At 54.5% G+C, this 18,865-nt stretch overlaps 1 protein-coding gene across 1 annotated transcript; it reads right to left on the bottom strand.

Moving 5' to 3' along the window:
• Nucleotides 1–5,974: 5,974 nt before the first annotated feature.
• MS4A15 (membrane spanning 4-domains A15) lies at nucleotides 5,975–16,190 on the bottom strand (the record flags this gene model as incomplete). Its single annotated transcript, XM_081239609.1, has 6 exons — nucleotides 5,975–7,210; nucleotides 8,138–8,251; nucleotides 8,629–8,721; nucleotides 10,728–10,784; nucleotides 12,943–13,065; nucleotides 15,966–16,190. The coding sequence occupies 6 exons, from the start codon at nucleotides 16,188–16,190 to the stop codon at nucleotides 7,094–7,096; spliced, it is 729 nt and encodes a 242-aa protein (XP_081095735.1). The 3' UTR covers nucleotides 5,975–7,093.
• Between the last annotated feature and the right edge of the window lie 2,675 nt (nucleotides 16,191–18,865).

Here is an 18,865-nt window from a genome sequence, read left to right as displayed (position 1 = left end):
CGTGGTACTCTGTGGGGAATATTTTTGGGCAAAGTGGACTTAAACTTATAAACTGTAAATTCTGTTCTTTTCCTGGCCTTCTTTGCCCTCCTTTTGGTTTTCTCGGATGCATATCACGGCGGGGATTGGACTGTGGTCTCTAAGGTCACTTCCAATTCTCAATAATCCTCTCACGGGACAGGAGGAACTTTATACAGCAGGAGGAGGGGAAGGAAGTGCACAGGGCAGACCGAGATAAGCAGAGGGAAAAGTCTCTTGTCTGTAAAGGTGACATCCTGCTCTCCGAGAAGGGCGTGGACCCTGGGTCCTCAGGAAGCTATGCCCCGTTGTCCTGCCTGCTGCACCTCCAGAACCTGGCACAGGGCTGGTTGGGGCAGGAGATGGCTGTGGGCCGTGGGAGGAACATTTTTAGGCTTGACCCCTCCCCAGTCCCCTCAGGCAGCCTGGCCCCCCAGGGAACCAGCCAGGGACGAGCCTTTGTTCGTTTGGGCTCCTGGAGGGTGGGGCAGGCAGGGACAGAGGGGGCAGGACCCTCCAGCTCCCCTGCAGAGTGGACAAGACCCTGAGCACTGGACGTGAACAAGCCCGGGCCAGATCCTGGCTCTGCTTCCCCAAGCTTTGACCTTGGGCAGGTTGATTCCATCTCAACACCTCAGCCTCCTCACCTGTCACATAAGGAGTGCTGGTGCCAATCCTGGGGGTGCGGGTGGGCCGGGGTCGTGAGGATTAAGCAGGATAACACCTGTAACATGCAGGGCCTGGCACCTAGCAAACGTTCACTAAATGCTGGCCAGCATCACCTCCAGCCTGCTGCGTGCCTAGAATCCTGCCACCTGGCTCCACTTTGTCGGGTAAGACCCGATACATCCTGGTCTCATCATCGGGAGAGGTGATCCCGGGGTGGGGAGAGGGCATAAGAGCTCTGGGCTCTGGAAGAAGGTGGGGAGGGGTGTGGGAAGGGAAGGACAGGACCATGGATATTGAACTAGTGGTCGGAGATTTATCTACGGAGTCCTGAGCTCAACACCACAGGGACCCAGGCAGCAGTGAGTAAGATCTGTCCATGGGAGTTTGTGGTCAAGCAGGCAAAGAAAACCTGTGACCCGAATGGGACTGTACTGTGGAGGCCTAGAGGACAGGGCGAGCTTCTGTGGATGTGTGGATGTGTGTGTGTGTATGTGTCTGCGTGTGTGTGTCTGCGTGTCAAGCAGAGAAAGGCAGGGTTGAGAGGTATCGAGTCACACCATGTGACGGGGGGATGGGGGGGCCAGGGGCCACCCGTAGAGGATCGGGGTTCAGTGGATGCCAGTTAGAAATCGGCCGCAAATGTGCCAAAGCCAGCCTTCCCCCAAGGCATCAGAACAGGGTGCTGGTGCAGAGAGGTTCACCTGCCAGGGGCCCTGCAGGAAATGAAGGCCTCTACCCTGGGATGGAGTCAGGAGGCACGGATTCTAGCCCTGGCCTTGAGTGGTCCTGGGCAAGTCCCTTCCCCTCTCTGGGGCTCTGTGTCCTCAACACTGTCTCTGTATGTGAGTTTCTGGGATTGAAATGGAAATGCCGAGGCCTCTCCCAGTATCAATAGTCAGTGACTGGCAGCAGGATGGGGGTTTGGGTAGCAAATGCCTCCCTGGGATAGATGCTGCTGGTTCCCCCCAATTCCCAGATATTCTTTGCTGGGAGCAGGGGCACCCATTTTCAGCTGCCATAATTGTTGGCTGCTAGGGGCTCACAGCTGCTCCCTTTAAATTTAAAGTTTAAATGACACTTCCTCCCCCAACCCTGCAGCCAATGACTGGCTGGCATGGGGTAGTAAAGGCTGACCCCCTTGCCACACTGTGGGACCCAATCTGTGCTTCTGAATCACCCGCCAGTGGGATCTGGCTGAAGCCAGCAGTCAGCTGAAACCACAGCTGTCCTTGGCTTGCTTCCTTTGCCCCTGTCCTGCTTCCCCTGCTCTTCTCCTGAGAGGGCTCCCTCATAAGTCAATTGTCCAAAATCCTTGTCTCAGGCTCTGCTTCTAGATAACCTGATGGAAGACACTCCTTCCTTGTTTCTGCCGTGGGGTCCACTCACCTGGCCTGGGACCTCCACTCTGAGAGTCCAGCTGCCCTGTATCCTCTGGATCCGCTTCACCCCACAGAGGCAGCACCAGAAGATCAGAACATCTTTACAACATTAGACTTTGGATATTTTCCTTCCTGGCCACACCTCCTGCTTCATGGCCCAGCTGCATGGAGTGAAGATGATTGTGATCTTCATAGAGTCAGAGGTTGAGCCTTTTTTTTTTTTTTTTTTAATGGTATGCGGACCTGTCACTGTTGTGGCTTCTCCCGTTGCGGAGCACAGGCTCCGGACGCGCAGGCTCAGCGGCCATGGCTCACGGACCCAGCCGCTCCGCGGCATGGGGGATCTTCCCGGACCGGGGCACGAACCCGTGTCCCCTGCATCGGCAGGCGGACTCTCAACCACTGCGCCACCAGGGAAGCCTGAGTTTGAGCCTTTTAAAAGACTTTTTAATTCTGGAAAATTTCAACAATTCACAAACGTAGAGAGAATGGCCCTGTCAACTCCCGCATACTATTCCCCAGGGACAATTGTCAGCCCTCTGTCCATCTTGTTTATCTCTTGCCACTCTTTCTCCTCATCAGTAAGCAAAGCTTGGACTTCCAACCGTTTTATTTGTAAACATTTTAGTATTTATCTCTAAAAGATAAGGACCCTTTAAAAACAAGGTGACCACATGTCACAACTGAAAATTTAAAACAGTGAAGACCTGCTGCTCCATGGGGCCTATTTCTGGGCGATGCAATAGCCCTGCAGCCACACCGAGCTCTGTGCTGGGGTTAGATGGCTCCCTTGTTGAGGAAAATTCAACACTGGGAGTCAGGAAAACCTCTTCTTCTTCCAGTTTTTGCTACTTACTAGATATCAAATATCTACTCAGTGTTCACATTTCTCTAATTGTCTCATCAGCGTCGTGTGACCTTTGATTTGCTTGAATCAGGATCCAGGCACGGCCTGCAAGTTGCATCCGGCTGGGGGCAGGGACACGTCTCACTTTGCCTGGCGACCTGTCCCTGGGCTGCTCCCAGCGTGGTGCCCGCGTTCTGGGAAGTGAGCAGACCCTCAACCAGGCGGTTCTGGTGAAGGAGGTGTGAGCGGGCTTGGACCACCCTCAGCTCTCACCCTGGCCTCTTCCTTTTCACCTCTGGCTTCTCTCTCCACGCTGCTATGCCGCTGGGGGCAGGAAAGTGATGCAGAGCCCCGCGGCCACCCTGGATAGTCACCCATGCCCGCACTTGCCGACTTCAGAGCTGACTCTGGGCCTGGGCTGCCTGAGTAGAAACCTCAGTTCTACTCCTTCGTAGCTGGGAGACCTAAAGTGACTTATTTGACCTCTCTGGGCCTCAGTTTTCCCCTCTGCAAGATGGGGGTAGTACTCCCTCTGCAGTCGCTAGAGGGTTAAGTGAGTGAGAACGTATGGGATGCTTAAAGCGGTGCCTGGCACGTATCAGGAGCCGTGGACAAGTACTAAAGTCACCACTGACTCTCAGGGGTCACGCAGGCTCCGTGTCACACACACAACCAGGCGGCAAGCGACCTTCCACATTCACTTACCTGCCACTCACCTTCCCTCGGGCCTTCCATGTGGGGTGAGGCCAGGTAGTCATAGCTCTGGAAAAGGTCCACTTCCCCTGATGGCACCCTGCCCCGCCCCCCCCCCCCCCCCGCGACGCAGTGTCCAGACACTCGCCCTGGGACCTCCTGCAGTGCAGGCCCCACCTGCCATTAGCTGCTTTGCACTCATTCATCATCTGCAACCTTACTTCTGAAGTTTTTCCAGAACCTGTGGTTTTTCTCTGGGTTAGAGGCTTCTTCTTCACCACTTTTAGTGACGTACGACATACAACACACACACACACACACCTGCACACACATGCAGACCACCCCACGCCCTTGTTCATTAACTGACCCACTCATTCATAAAACCCTCAATGAGCACTTACTACCAGCAAGGCACTGTGCCATGCGCTGGGGGGCCAGGACTGAAGGAAACACTGCCGTGTCTTTGAGGAACTGGGAGACTCTGGTGGCAGAACAACAGCCCCCGGAGATGTCCATGTCCCAATCCCTGGAACCCATGACCATGTCATCTGACACAGTAGAAGGACTTTGCAGTTGTGATTAAGTTAAGGGACTTGAGATGGAGAGATTATCCTGGCTTATCTGGCAGGTCCCACATAATCACGAGGGTCCTTATAAGAGGGAGGCAGGAGGACCAGAGTCAGCGAGAGAGATTGGCAGGGGCTACGCTGCTAGCTTTGAAGATGGAGGAGGGGCTAGAAGCCGAGGAATGCGGCAGTCTCTAGAAGCTAGAGAAGGTGAGGAAATGGATTCTTCCCCAGAGCTTCCCCCCAAAACTCAGAACTGTCAACACTTTCATTTTCGACTTCTGACCTCCAGAGCTGTAAGATAATAAACGTATTTCTTTTTTTTTTTTTTTTGGCCACACCACGTGGCTTGTGGGATCCTCGTTCCCTGACCAGGGATTGAACCGGGGCCCTCAGCAGTAAAAGTGTGGACCCCTAACCACTGGATCACCAGGGAATTCCCTGAATGTATTGTTTTGAGCCACTAAGTTTGTAGTCATTGGTTACTGCAGCGATAGGAAACTGGCAGAACGCAATAGCGAAGACGATCAGGGAGACAGGCGATAGTTTGGAGGGAGGGGGTGGGACCCCAGATATGCATGTGTGCTGAGAGCCCAGCAGAGGACACCTCACCTGGAAGGGCCAGAGAAAGATGAGCCAGTAAGGCTTCCTGGAGGAAGTGGTGTCTACACCGAGGTCTGAAGGAGGGTTGGAAGCTAAGTCAGACAAATAAGAGTGGGGGGCAGGCAGGGAATAGCATTCCAGGCAGAGGGGGTCTCACAGAGGTCCAGTATGGCAGCCAGGTCGAGTGTAGGAGGAGCGGGGCCGAGCAGAGGCTGGAGAGGGGAGTGGGCTACATCTCCAGGGCTCTGTCAACTCTGCCAGAGCATCTGGACTTTAGCCTGAGGGCGGGGAGAGCTCCAAGTAACTTTAGGCAGAGCGATGACACTGTTGCTTTTGTACTTTAGAAAAATCTCTGTGGCTGTTATCTAGCCCAGACATGGGTTGGGCCAGCGTGGAGCTGGGGACAGAAGTTAGGGGGTCAGGAGTCTGATGCCATGATGCAGGTGAAAGATGACAGTGGTTCACAAGTGCTGGGAAGGAGGGTGGGGAGAGTGGACTGAGTCGAGAAAGCTAGAGCAAAGAGAGTCAGTGGGGGACGACTATACCTGGGGCTGAGGCAGAGGGAAAACCAAGAATGATGCTCAGATTCTGGCTTGGGCACCAGCCAAGTCTGTAGTGACATTGATTGACAAGTGGTATGTGTTTCATGTCAGTAGAACGTGAAAGTAGATGCTGAAGCTGGCTCAGAGAAGAGACCTGGGTGGAAGACAGGGGTTTGGGGATTGTCAGGATGGGGACAGACAGCTAACCTGAGCTCCACGAGAGCGGAGAGATTTGGTTGACATCTGGCATCCTCAGAGCCTGGACACACAGTCAATAAACACCTGCTGAATAAACCATGAGATGAGACCAGAGCAGCAGATGAGATCACCCAGAGGAGAGTCCAGGGTAGGCAACACTTAAGAGATGGATGGAGTTATTATTATTAAAATAAGGATATTAAAAAGCCCATTGATGCTGGTGACAATGAGATCATGACAACAGCAATTTCAGTGGTGTGAGTGGGAGGTGAGGAAGTAAGACTATAAAGGAGAGGAGAAAAGTAAACCCACGACCGAAGGGGTTTAGGGCATCAAGATAGGGCATTTTAAACTGGGAGAGAATGAAACACATTGTATTTTCACATTCACAAAATTTTAATGGGCAAAATGTAACTGTGGTGGACAGATTCTAATAAGCCCAAGAACTCTCCCCCCCGCCCCCCAGTGTGGGTGAGACCTGTGATGTGCTTCTAACCTATAGAAGCAAAGGTGATGAGATGTCACTTCTCATCAAAGGTGATGAGATGTCACTTCTGTAACCACAGTGTCACATGAGACTGCCTCTTGCTAGCAGGCTTGCTCTGCAAACTCTCTCCCTGGCTGGCTATAAAGACCATGGGCTGGGAGCTGAGGGAAGCCTCTGGGGGCTTAGGGAAGCTGACCACCAACAGCCAGAAAGAAGCTGGGGCCCTCAGTCCCATGGCTGCAAGGAAATGAGTTCTGCCATCAACCCCCTGGGCCCAGAGACCCAGCCCCACTCATGGTACCTTCAGAGGCAGCCTTCTCCTCAGGCTAGGGGGTGAGGGTGGGAGCACTGAAAGCCCCATGGAGGTCCTGAGCCCCCCAGGGGTAGGGGCCACCACCGCTGTGCACCTGTAGATGCTGCCCAGGATGCCGTGGGCTGGACTCAGCCCTCCCCTGCAACCTCCGCAGTCCTGGGGGGTGGGCAGGGTTGAGTCAATAGGGACTCCAAACGTTCCCCGGAGGCACGGGAGCTGGAAGGGTCTTAAATGTCATCTGGTTCAACCTTTAGTTTCTAGGCAGGAAAACTGAGGCCCAAAGACGGAGCAGCAGATTACAAAGGACAGAGCCGGTCCTAGGGCTTGGAGACCCGAAGCCAAGCCACTGCCAGCTGTGTGACCTCTGCAGCTGGACTCAGTACTCCTTACTGGAGGATTCTGGGGTCTCTGAGCTTAATGACCGTCCCAAGGCCTGAGGGCCAGGGCGACCCTTGAACCCGTCTCCCTGTGAGGCCAGGGAAATTCAGAGCAGCACGTGGGGGTGTTTCCTGATAGTGACGGCGCCCAGCAAGGCAGAAGGACACGTACCCTTGACATCAGCTAGCTTTTTAAGGAAATAAACCACTGCGGGAAATGTGTGGGACAGACATCCCCAGGGTCTCCACTCGGTGCCACACCATGTGAGGCCTGGGGCCGAGGGCCGCCGCAAGATTAACGAGGTGGGGGTGGGGAGAGGCTGGGCTCGGGATGGCTCGGGATGGCGCGGGTGGCGGCTGGAGGGTAGGGGAGGCGGGACTCCAACCCCCAGAGTGATCATCTACTCGGACGACTCCCTGGGCACATATGCCACGTTATCATAGGCGGGGGGCGGAGAGGCTGCGGGGCTGGGGATGTTGAAGTCTGTGCTGAAGGCATTTGGCAGGAAAATCACAGGCTGCAAAGAAGAAAACAAACCCAGGCAATCCTAGAGGCTCGGGCGCCTTCTTGGAGCTGTTGCAATAGTGTCCTCTTGTGGGCATTCTGAGAACACACCCTAGTAGTGAAAGCCGCCAAGTCTGAATTGACCCCACTCGTAAGTTCACCTAATATTCCAAAAAATATTTACTGGGGCCAAGTATGACCCGGGCGTTGGGGATAAAGCAGTGAACAAAACAGACATAAGTCTCATTTCTCTACGAACTACGGTTCTGGTGTTGTCTCTGGCCAGCCCTGCACTGGTTCAAGGCCTGGATACCATAGCACCCGCCTTCTAGCGGCTTCCCTGCCTCCAGCCCCGCCTCTCCGCCCCGCCACCCGCTGCGCTGGACAAACCCTCTGGATTGATTTCCTTGAGCCCCGCTCTATTCCCCCTCCCCTCTGAGCTTATACTCCTCTGCTCAGACTTTCAACAGCCTCACGTCCCATTTTGCACAAATCCACCTCCTAAGCGGCATCCCCACGCTGTGGCCCGCACTGTCCCGCGGAGGAGGACTTTACTCCAACTGGTTCCCTTGCCACGAAGGCCCTCCTCCATCGCCTCTCTGTCTGCACTGTCCTCCAGTTTGGGGGAAACTAAGGTCAATTCCCACCCGAGTCATACTGCCCTTTCTGATGCCCACGTCTCCCTCATGGCCCGTGAACTTCTGGAGGGTCCCACTCATCCTTGGACAAGGCTCCCCCTCGTCCCCTGCACCTGCCTTCCAAGGCTCTGCGTCCAGGCGCACAGGGCGACGGGTCCCTTGGTGCTGGCGCCTCCCTGTGGCCACGAGGAAAACAGTCCCACTTTCCCGCTGAAACTCCTTTGGGTCCCCGGATGTAGGAATGGCGAGCTCATTGCAGAGCAGTGGCCCCGGGTGGGGGTAGGCAGGGGTGAGGCACTCACCGCGTGGGCTTGGGCGCGGGTGGCTTGGCACCCGAAGTGGGTGGCAATGACCGCGATGAAAAACTCCAGGATGGTGAAGATGGTAAGCACGGCTAGGTAGCCCCTGCCCACGTCCTGGGGACCAAAAGCCACCGTCAAGGCAAGCCGAGAATTCTAGAATAGAGGAGGAAAGGGGGCCCAGAGCGAGCTAGAATAAGGTGCCCAAGGTCCCACAGCCAGCCGATGGCAGAGCTGGAGCCGTATCCAGTTGCCCTGCAGCCCGTCCCGTGCCCTCCCCTGCACTCTGGGCTGCCTCTCCGTTGCCCCCACGCCCATCCCTGGGGTAGGGTCTTGGGGTCCATATACTCATGGGATCTCGGGATTGGCAGGCCCTGGCGAGGCCCAGGGCCCCAAGCCTCCCGGGGCTACAGCCTCTCCCCCTGCCCCCTCCTGGATGTGGCTGTATCCTTCTCCAAGTTCTCCCACTCCTTGGGGAGCGTCAGACAACACACCCAGTTAGTGACACCAAAATCCATGAGCAGAATGGCCGTCCCGGCAAAGGCCGCCATGGCGCTGAGAATGTTGGTCCCCAGGCTGCTCGTCACCTGCAGAGGAAAGGAGCAGAGGGGAGAGGCGGGAGCAGAAGATGGGACGGGAGGCGACAGCTCTCCTCCGCCTTCCCCAGCCTCCCGTACCAGGCCTCCCGCCGCCAGGGGGCACTGTCCTCACGCTCATGCCCACGCCTGCGCTCTTGTTGCCCTTGTTTCCTCCTATCCTTCCCCGGGACTTCGGGAGCAAAGGCCCTGCTGCCCCCTTGCCCCACCCCCACCCCCGCCCCTTACCTTCCATCGTCTTCTTGGAAGCTGCTGGCAAAGGGGCACGGCACGACCACCTCCCTGGGTGGGGTTTGCAGAAGCTCCTTACCCACCCAATACTGTGCCCCTCCACCCCAGGCCGAGCACCCTGCAGGCACAGGGCCGGGGGGGGGGAGACCCTCTGCTGTGGACGCTGAGGTTGGGAGAGGTGTTCGGGTCAGTTCCACGTGGTCCCAGGCAGGGGCCGGCAGCGCAAGGCACTGCAGACCCTGGCGGGGCACCAGGCAGGGGAGAGGCAGGTGCTGTGAGCCTGAGTTCGGTGGGCCAAGCCCTCACCTGGAGGCCTAGGGCTTCGGGGCAAGTGGATACCTGGGTGGCGACCACTCGGGTCACCCTCCCTATGTTGCCAGAACCCGATGCTCTTTTGACCCAGTAGCTGAAGACTTCTGGTTAAACAGCCCTGGCCTTAAAGCGGGGACCACTCATGGGTGGGCCGGGGACTGCAGGACCTGCTCAGGCTCAAAGACTCTGACTCCTTTTTGCGAGGAGGTCATTGAGACCAGAGCAGCCTCACAGGAAGTCAATTAATTGATTAATTAATCCAGCAAACTTCTATTGAGCATCTGCTGCCTGCGAGGCACTGTCCAAGGTGCTGTGAGCACAGAGCAGAGTAAGTCAGCTCTCCCCCTGCCAGACTTTACAGCCTAGGGGGACATGGGTTTGATACTGAGGGTCCCCTGTGTCCACTCCTGTCCTGCTATAATCCATTCTCCACCCAGCACCCAGCAGCTCTCAGGAATGCACATAGGGCAACGATTCGTCTGCTTCAACCCTCAGTGGCCTCCCACTGCCCTTAAACTCCAGGCTCCGCACCCATCCCTGAGTCACTCCCTGCCCCTCCCTCTGAGCTCAGCCTCTCCTACTCTGCCCCTTGTTTGCTGTAATCCGGTGTCCTGGCCCCTTCTCCGTCCTCTGATGCCCAGGCTCTTCCCCTCTCATCTCCCAGCCTGGGATACTGTTCCCCAGGCTCTTCCATGGCTGCTGCCCTCTGAGCAATGAGCTCAGCGACACCTGCTCAGGGACTGCAGACCGTCCTAGCTGAGAAGAACCACTCACATTATCCGGGTGCTTTGTTCAGCACTTTTCACTCTCTGTAATGACCTTATTTGTTAGTCTGGTTTTTGGGTGTCTTACCGGACACCAGAATGTAAGCTCCATGAGGGCAGGGACTTGACTCTGGTGCGATGCTCGACACCCTCACGTCCAAAGCCTCCATTGCTCCCCACCCCCTCACCGGTGCCCACAGAAGGCATGGAGCCGTCGGCGATGTGGACCCAGCACATCTCTCCATCTAATTTCTTTCCACTTTTCTTCCCAGACCTTTGCCCTGATCAAATAGAACCACACATGGTTTCCATGGCAACCCTGCCCATGACCTCTCCTTGCATCCTCATGCTTTTCCTTCAGTATTTCTCAGTCCTACCTGCCCACCAAGGCCCAGCTTCAGGAGGGCTTTTTGCCTCTTCCCTTTCTCTGGATGACCATGAACACTTCGTCTGTGGACGCTCACTTTCTGCCCCGTAGTGTGTTTTGAAAGTGCATCTCGGTTCCTCCTCTCCCGTAGGTAGAGCAGGGTCTGTGTGTGGCTGGCTGGGTGTTGTCCCGCGCCTGGCCCCCAGCAGGCCCCCAGGAAATGCTCGCTGAAGGAGCCAGATGAGTGAGCGTCTTTGGAAGCAGAGCAGAGTGGAGCCTGGCAGTGGCCCCACCCTTGCCCCGGGTCCCCTGTTCAGACTTACCAGGCAGCTGGTGTGGTTCTTCTCAGATGCCACTGAGAGGGATCCCGAGATGATGAACTGTGTGGGGAAGCGGGGACCCCGGTGAGGCTTTGGCTGGGACACTGGGCAGGGCACACCATGCCTGGTGCTGTCGAGACCGTGGGTATCAGGGAGAAGCCAGCAGCCTCCTGGCTTCCACCTTCTCTGCCTCCTGGCCAGGCACTTGGAATCTCTCTGTGAGGGTGTCCCCTGGTTGCTAGGGGCCCCTGTCCAGGGAACTAGGGCCATGGCTTGCAAGGTGAATGTTTTCATTGACATCGTATCATCAGAGCCTTGTAAGGAAGGCATTGTTCCTTTAAACATTCACTCATCAAACATTTCCTGAGCAGCAGGGATGTGCCAAGATGGTAGCAGAGTTGAGTAAGACAGACAAGATCCCTGCCCTCACGGGGCTTCTATTCTAACTGGGGGAGACAAACACTTAGCAAATAAATGATCAAGAAGTATGGTGGTAGTGACAGGCATTGTAAGGAATCATAGCAAATACACGATCAAGAAGTGTGGTGGTAGTGACAGGAGTTGTAAGGAATCACTGGGGGCTACTTGAGGTGGGGTGGTCAGGGAAGGCCTCTCTGAGCAGAGATGCAAATGACAGGATACAGGGCTTGTGATGATTTGGGGTGGGTGGGGAGTGGGCGGGGCCGGCTTGGAGGCTGCCCTCCAAAGATGGCTCTCAGCGAACCCTGTGTCACGGTGCCCATGCCCTCGGCACTTGCCTCCAACAATGACCCTGGGCGGGTCCTGTGACTGGCTTAGCTGAGAGATGCAGCGGAGTGTTGCCAGGCCAGTTGTGGGCCTAAGGCTTAGAAGGCCCAGCAGCTTCCATGTGTGCGCTCAGCTGCAGGCTGGGGAGACCACGGGGACAGATCACTCGGAGAGGCCGGCAGGAGGCTGGAGAAGGGTAGGGGAGGCCCTGGGATTACACGGAGACAGAGAGGACCGGGAAGGAGCCACCACAGCTGTCCAGGTGAAGGGGGGAGACGTGGACAGTTTTAAGCTCTGCTTGGGAGGGCGAGCTGACAGGACCTGCTGGTGGAGTGGATGTGGAATGGGAAAAGAGAAGGGTCTAGGGTGACTTGGGATGTTTTAGCTCTGGCAACTGGATGGATGCTGCTGAATTAAGGCTTGGTAATTGGCTCCCACATGTGTTAGTGCTTGATTCCCTCAAACTATGGGGTAGGTGGGGCCAGAACTATGGACCCGATTTTTAGATGAGGAAGCTGAGGCTGAGATGGACTGACTTGCCTAGGGGACTCCTGATAACACACGGTGGAGCTGGGATTCAGACCACTTGGCCTGGCCCCCAAATCTGTTCTCCCCCAGGGGCGCTGGGAGGCTCAGGTGCAGACAGGGACCTTGTAATTGCTGAAGTGCTCTCTTCGTCTTGGGGGTTATAACTGTGCCCTCCCCTGATTCTCCAGCAGGGGTGGGTGGCCAGGCTATTTGTCAGAGAGTTGGTCGGACTCCCAGGGAACAGAGCTCATGGTGGGCTGGGGCCCAGGAGAGGAGCTGATGGGTTTCTGCAGCCCAGGGTTTGCATTCGGGTTGAGGCTTGTAACCACGGTAACAAGGTGGTTATTGTCCTTAGCCCCTGCCCTCATCCCCTTCAACCTTCATCACTTTTTTTGTTGTTGTTCCTTGTCTTACCCCCCGCCCCCAGTAGTTCCTTTAATTAGTGCTTATACCAGTTTGAGGACTGCCTGTGATGATGCTTAAAGCCAACATAGCCCAGAGTGGAACCTTCCTGAACTCAGGTTATTACATTGACCTTCCAGAGCTCAAAGAATTCCACCTTACATTTAGTTTGAGAGGCAACAGCTGGAATGAGCTTTCCACTATTTAGGAACCCTGAAATTGTGCAATTCAGACAGTGAATTAATACTACTCTCTTTTGATCTGAAGGATGACAAATGTTTTGAAAAACTGGAATGGGGTGGGGTGGGGGGCTCCCATGCTTTCTGCGAACCTGCTCTGTGCTAGGCTCTTTGCTGGGAACTTTTCATACACAACAGGAGTGGGGTCTGGGTCAGGGTATGATTAGGGTTTGCAGTTCGGAGTTAGAGTTAAGCTCAGGCCCCCACCTAGGGGTGGCTGTGTCTAGAAGGATGTGGTGGAGGGGTGGGGCGGGGGGAGAAATGAGCCTGGGAACAGTTCCCTGGATGGCCCCGGCACTCACGCAGGCTCCTCCCCAGAAGGGGACGCCGCCTTCGATGAAGAGCATCCCCACGTGGCCGCGGCGGACCATGAGCAGCACGCTGCCGAAGCCCAGGTGGATGAGGCCGATGAGGATCTGGACCGTCTGCGGGGAGCGGGCGGTGGCTCAGCCAGGCGGGCGGGGCGGGCTCCACACCGCCCCCTGCCGGCCGCGGAGGAGAGCGTGGCAGGGCCCTGCGCTCTGGCAGCGAACCATCGGTGACTGGGAAATAAACTCAAGATTCCGTTCTTTTAAGGAGACGTCATTATAACAACCGTAAAAGACAGTTTTAAGGAAACCAGTAGCCCAGAGCCTTCGGGACCCACCCTTCTGTTACCATGTCTCCACAGGTTTGCTTTTTGCTCTGACCCATGGATCTCAAGCATCCTCTGTGTTGCTACCTGGTTTTCCTAACCCTGGTTTACTGAGCAGCAGGTACAGCATTCCCTGTACTGAATGCCTCACCTTTTCCTTCCTCACCCCCATGCAGCCTGCACAAATATCTCCTTGGGCAACTTTCTCATCTGAGTGTCTGTTATTGATTCATCCCAGCCATGTGCTGGAGCTGTCTCCTACCAGCTGGAATCTGGACTTGGGTTTTACATTAATTAATTAATTAAAAGGGGGTGGTTTACCACTGCCCCACTGATCCATTCTCAGAAGTGGGATGGTTTTCCCATGGCTGGGAACCTGTGGGCTTCTGGTACTTGCTGCCACATTTCTTTCCAAATGTTTTTGGTTAACAACTGAATTCTAGAACTGAGTGGAAAGGGACACTGGAGGCCCCTGATTTCAACCTCTTCCTAATCCAGGAGCCCTTTCCAGCTCCTGACTTCTAAACAGATGCCCTCAGTGACGAGGTGTTCACTACCTCTCAAACCACTGTGGTCCATTTATGGGCAGTTCAGACTGTGGAGTGGTATTCTTGGGGTCACGTGGAATAGTCTCCCTAACATGAATGCCAAGAATTTGTATATTTAAAGGCAGACCCCTTGAATCTTCTCTTTCTCTCCTCAGTTGCATGTCCTGCATCTTTGCAGCTTCCTTATGGGACATTATGTTCCGGCTGCCAGTGCTGCTCTCCTTCTCAGTGGGTCCTTCCCCTGCCCCTGGACCACCACTGCTACTCCAGTTACTCCTAAGACACCTGCTGCCACTTAGCAAATGCCTGTCTACACTAAGCAATGTGCTGGGTGTTTTACAGACATTATCTCATTTAAACCTAATATGATGAGGTAGATATCCTAAAATTATTATCCTAATTTTGGAGATGAGGAAACTGAGGTTCAGAGATATTCAGTAACTTCTCTGAGGTCTCCCAGCTATAAAGTGGAAGGCCAGCTAACTCTAAAGCCAGTGTTCTCCCTGGGTGACACTCCCTAAAACCTATCTATAGTTTCTACTTTTTATGTTTTTCAGCAGTTTACATTTGTCTCACCAAAGTCCTTTGGAGGTAACTGTTTCCCAGAGTCTGCTCTGAGGTTTCAGGCCTCCAGCAACGGATACTCCATCTCTGTCCACTGCCTCTAGTCCCTTCCTGCACCAGTGGGCTTGCTGCAGCCTTAACTGTAGAATCCTAAATTCCAGCATGTTCAAGCCCGAGTTCCTAGTGCTCAGAGCAGTGGGGTTGCAAGTAGAACTTTACAGTCAGGCCATCCTAGGGTACAGGATGCCACTTACCAGCTGTGTGGCCTTGGGCCAGTGACTTAGTGTTGACCAGCCTCAGCTCCCTAATCTGTCCAATGGGAACTATGATCCCTGTGTCACAAGCGGTGATGAGATTCTAAGGAGACAATGCATGCAAATTCCTTGGTCAGTGCATGCACGCACCTCTCGTGGGCACTCGGTAAATGAGAGCTGTTGTCATTGTCCTCATTATCACCACCACCATCATCATCACCACCACAAGCATCATCACCACCACCATCATCATCACCACCATCATCACCATTACCACCATCACCATCATCACCACCATCATCACCACCACCACCACCATCACCATCACCACCATCACCATCATCACCACCACCATCACCAACACCATCATCACCACAACCATCACCACCATCATCACCATCACCATCACCACAACCATCATCACCACCACCATCACCATCATCACCACCATCATCACCACCACCATCACCATCATCACCACCATCATCACCACCACCATCATCACCACCACCATCACCATCACCACCATCATCACCACCATCACCACCATCATCACCACCACCATCACCATCACCACCATCATCACCACCACCATCGTCATTACCATCATCATGATCACCACCATCATCACCACTTAAGCCATGTTTTCATCTTCCATTGGACAAACTGAGGCCAAAGGACAAACTGAAGACACCCTATATGTATATATCGATGAATATGTTTGCCTATCTATCTATCTATCTACTGTGTAATATTTGTTTCCCTCCGAGAGATCAATATCTCAAGCCCATCTGAGATTGGAAAAGACCTTAGAGGCATCTTGGACTGTCAGCCCTGCAGGAGCAATGAGCTGGCCCTGGTTACCACTTCAGCTTCATCTCGTCTCCCTTCTTCCTCTGCTCATTACATTCCAGCCATGTCCACTTTCTCTTTCGTCCTTGAACAAGCCACCTCAGGGCATTTGCACTTGCTGTTTCCTCTACCTGATGAGCCCATGTCCCCAGATCTCACTTGGCTGGCTTCAGCCCAACATCTAGATTCTTAGCTTCAATGTCATCTCCCCAGAGAGACCTCTCTGTCCACCTTTGCTAGTGTTGCCTCTCCTCCATGGTCATTTTCGACTCCACTGTCCTATTTGGAGTGATCTCAGTTATTTGTTCATTGGTTTACTCTCTGATGAGAAGGGTCCTTGTCTGCCTGGTGCATGACTGCATCCTCAAGTCCTCACTAGGTATCTTTTGACTACCTGCCCCCTCTCCAGGGTGCATGAGTACTCCCTCCCTGCCCAGCATCTATGCCTTGGGTGGTCAGAGAGCTGTTCTTACCCCTAAAGCCTTGGGCATTCCTGTCAGGAATGTCCCCACGGGCCGCAGGTCAGGCGGCTGGGTGGCCCGTGGAGTCTGCGCCCCCAGCGGTGGCTCCTCGAACTGCATGATCCCGGGAGGCTGGCACAGGGAGGTGGGCAGAATGGCTGGGGGCGGGCGGAGGCCGCTGGCGTTGCTGGGTGGGATGACGACAAACACCCCATTGCTGGCGGGAGCTGCGGACATCGTGCTCAGAGAGCCTGGGAGCCAAAGGCTCTGGAGATAATAATGATAACAATATTGGTTACACATCTGCATAAGAGATTTTCAGTTTATGAACAACCTGCCTACCTACCCCTGCTCACTGCAGCCCCCTGAGGATGGCACCAAAATCTCTGCCTAATGAGGAAGGGAAGCTTCACTCAGAGAAGTGAAGGGATGTCAGAGGTCAAGGTGAGGCAAGGCCAAGACTTGAGTCCAGTCTTTCTGATCCTAGAAAACACATTCTTTTTTTTTTTGCGGTACGCAGGCCTCTCACTGTCGTGGCCTCTCCCGTTGCGGAGCGCAGGCTCTGGACGCGCAGGCTCAGCGGCCATGGCTCACGGGCCCAGCCGCTCCGCGGCATGTGGGATCTTCCGGGACCGGGGCACGAACCCGTGTCCCGGGCATCAGCAGGCGAACTCGCAACCACTGCGCCACCAGGGAAGCCCAGAAGCCACATTCTTCATCTCTGCTATTATTACACGGAAAGGACATTTAGCATGCATTTAAACTGCCTCCTTTCCCCAGAGAGGGCAAGTGACTTGCTCAGGAACACACAGCTAATGTGAGAGCTGAGTGCCTCCTTACCCAGGACTAGAGCTCACCCACCATTTCCTGTCCCTCAGCCCAGAACTAATGAGCTTGTGTAAATAATCCCCCTGGAAGATTTCCTGCTGTGGGAGCCTTTCTCTCTGGCCACCCAAGCAATCACGATTAATGTAGCCAAGCCACGCATGGATTATGGAAACTTTATTTGTGGCTGGCCTGAGCAAACACTTTGGGGAAAACCACCCAACTGTCAGGAGATGAACTTACTAGGAGACAGCAGAGGGATGAGTCTGCCCGATTATACCACGAGATGAAAAACAGGCATCCTTCTCATGGGCATTAATTGGTTCAGCACATGGCTCTGCAGATAGAAGCTGGGATTTGAATCCTGGCCCCTCTGCTTACCATGACACGTGGGGCAAGGTGGCCACCTACCCCATCCTCAGTTTCCTTACCTGTAAAGTGGGGATATTATACCGGGGGATAATCTCATACGGTTTGGTATGAATTGAAATAACACACACAACCCTGAGAAAAGCCATCCTTTAGAGTGTGACCGTGACTAGAGGTCAGGCACAGATTCCATGCCCTCAAGGAGCCTTGCACCTGGTGAGAGGAGCAAGAGAAGTTTGTAATTCAGTCCAACAGACGATGACTGAGCATTTACCGAGTACCAAGTTCATGCCGGGAGCAGGAAGATGGATTAACACGGGATGTCCTGCCCTCAGACTCTCGCAACATAGAGCAGGGCTGCTGCTAGGACAGAGGGGCGGGTGGAGGCGGGAACTGATTCCACCTGATTGCGAGCTCAGCCGAGTCTTCAGGGAGGGCGTGGACCTGAAACAGGGGTCCTCCGTTCTCACCTCCCCACCCCACGTTCCTTCCCTTCTCTCTTTCTCTTGTCTTCCATCTGTTTTCCTTCCCCACCCATTGGCCATTTCCCCCTTCCCCAGACGTATCCGGGAAGAGTAGACGGTTGCTGAGGATACTGTGAAAGATTCCCTGGTCTGACAGTCCAAGCACATTGGATGAGAGTGACATGCTGGGTGACGGAGGGTCCGGGGGACCCCTCCCCCGCCCCACGGGTCCTCCTTCTTGAGGTGTGAATAACGAACGTTTAAGTCCTCATCTCACTCTAAGGGAGGGAAGGCGTGGATTATAGTTGTGCTTAGAGATGAGGAAATGGAGGCTCAGGGAGGGGGAGGGTGTCTCCCATGGTCACACAGCACCTCAGTATTGAAGAATTGGGATAGGTCCGGACTCCCGCCTCCCGGTAGAAGGAGTCCTGACTTGATGGGAGGCATCCACTCCTGGGTTCGAATCCTGCCCTTGTCAGAGTGAGGGGGCCAGCCCTTGTACTCCATTCTTTGGAGTAATGGTTCTAAAATGCTCGGAGTCCACAGATCAGTGAATTACCAACAAACGGGGCCTGAAAGAGTCTGCTAACTCTCCACTTCCTCACGTAAGTTCATTTAAAGAAATCACCCACGTTCTCACCATCATCTGGAAAGGACATTTAGCACCAGAGAGGGAGGAAGGCCATAATTTTAGAATAAAAGGACAAAACCTTTAAGTGGGACAAATTTAACTTGGTGCTGCTTTGTCTGTTGAGTTGTCATTTCACCAGGGACAAGTGAAAACTGTGCCCGGACCCATGGCGATTTGGGACGTGTCTGTGAACACTCTCTGGGGTCCTGAGAACCAGCGCCACGACTGGTCGCCTGAGCCCTCCCTGGGCTCTCCGAGGGGGCTGGATCGGCCTCAGCAGTGAGCACAAGTGTAATTAATGACATCTCTCCCAGGTGGGCGGTGAGAAACTCGCTAAAGCTGAGACCTCACCCACCTTTCTTAGAAGAAGAGAAAACACTTACAGAAATAGGCTCTCAGCTGATGTTGCGGGTTAAGTGGCAATGAAAGTGTCACGTAACTCCTGAGACTTGAAATCTTCTCTCTCTTCTCAGCCCCTGAAGCTGCCACCAGCACCTCTGCACCCTCAGGCCAGGGACCACCCTTCTGTCGCGTTCCAGAGGCCACCTGGCCATGCCCCCAGCTATGTGCCACCTAGAAGGAGACTCTTTTTTCCTTGCTAATGAATCCGCCAGCTCACCCTA

The sequence above is a fragment of the Mesoplodon bidens genome (assembly GCF_964165515.1).
Source record: "Mesoplodon bidens genome assembly, chromosome: 7".
NCBI lineage: Eukaryota > Metazoa > Chordata > Mammalia > Artiodactyla > Ziphiidae > Mesoplodon > Mesoplodon bidens.
Note: the sequence above shows the minus strand (reverse complement) of the source record. Positions and strands in the feature narration are given on the sequence as shown.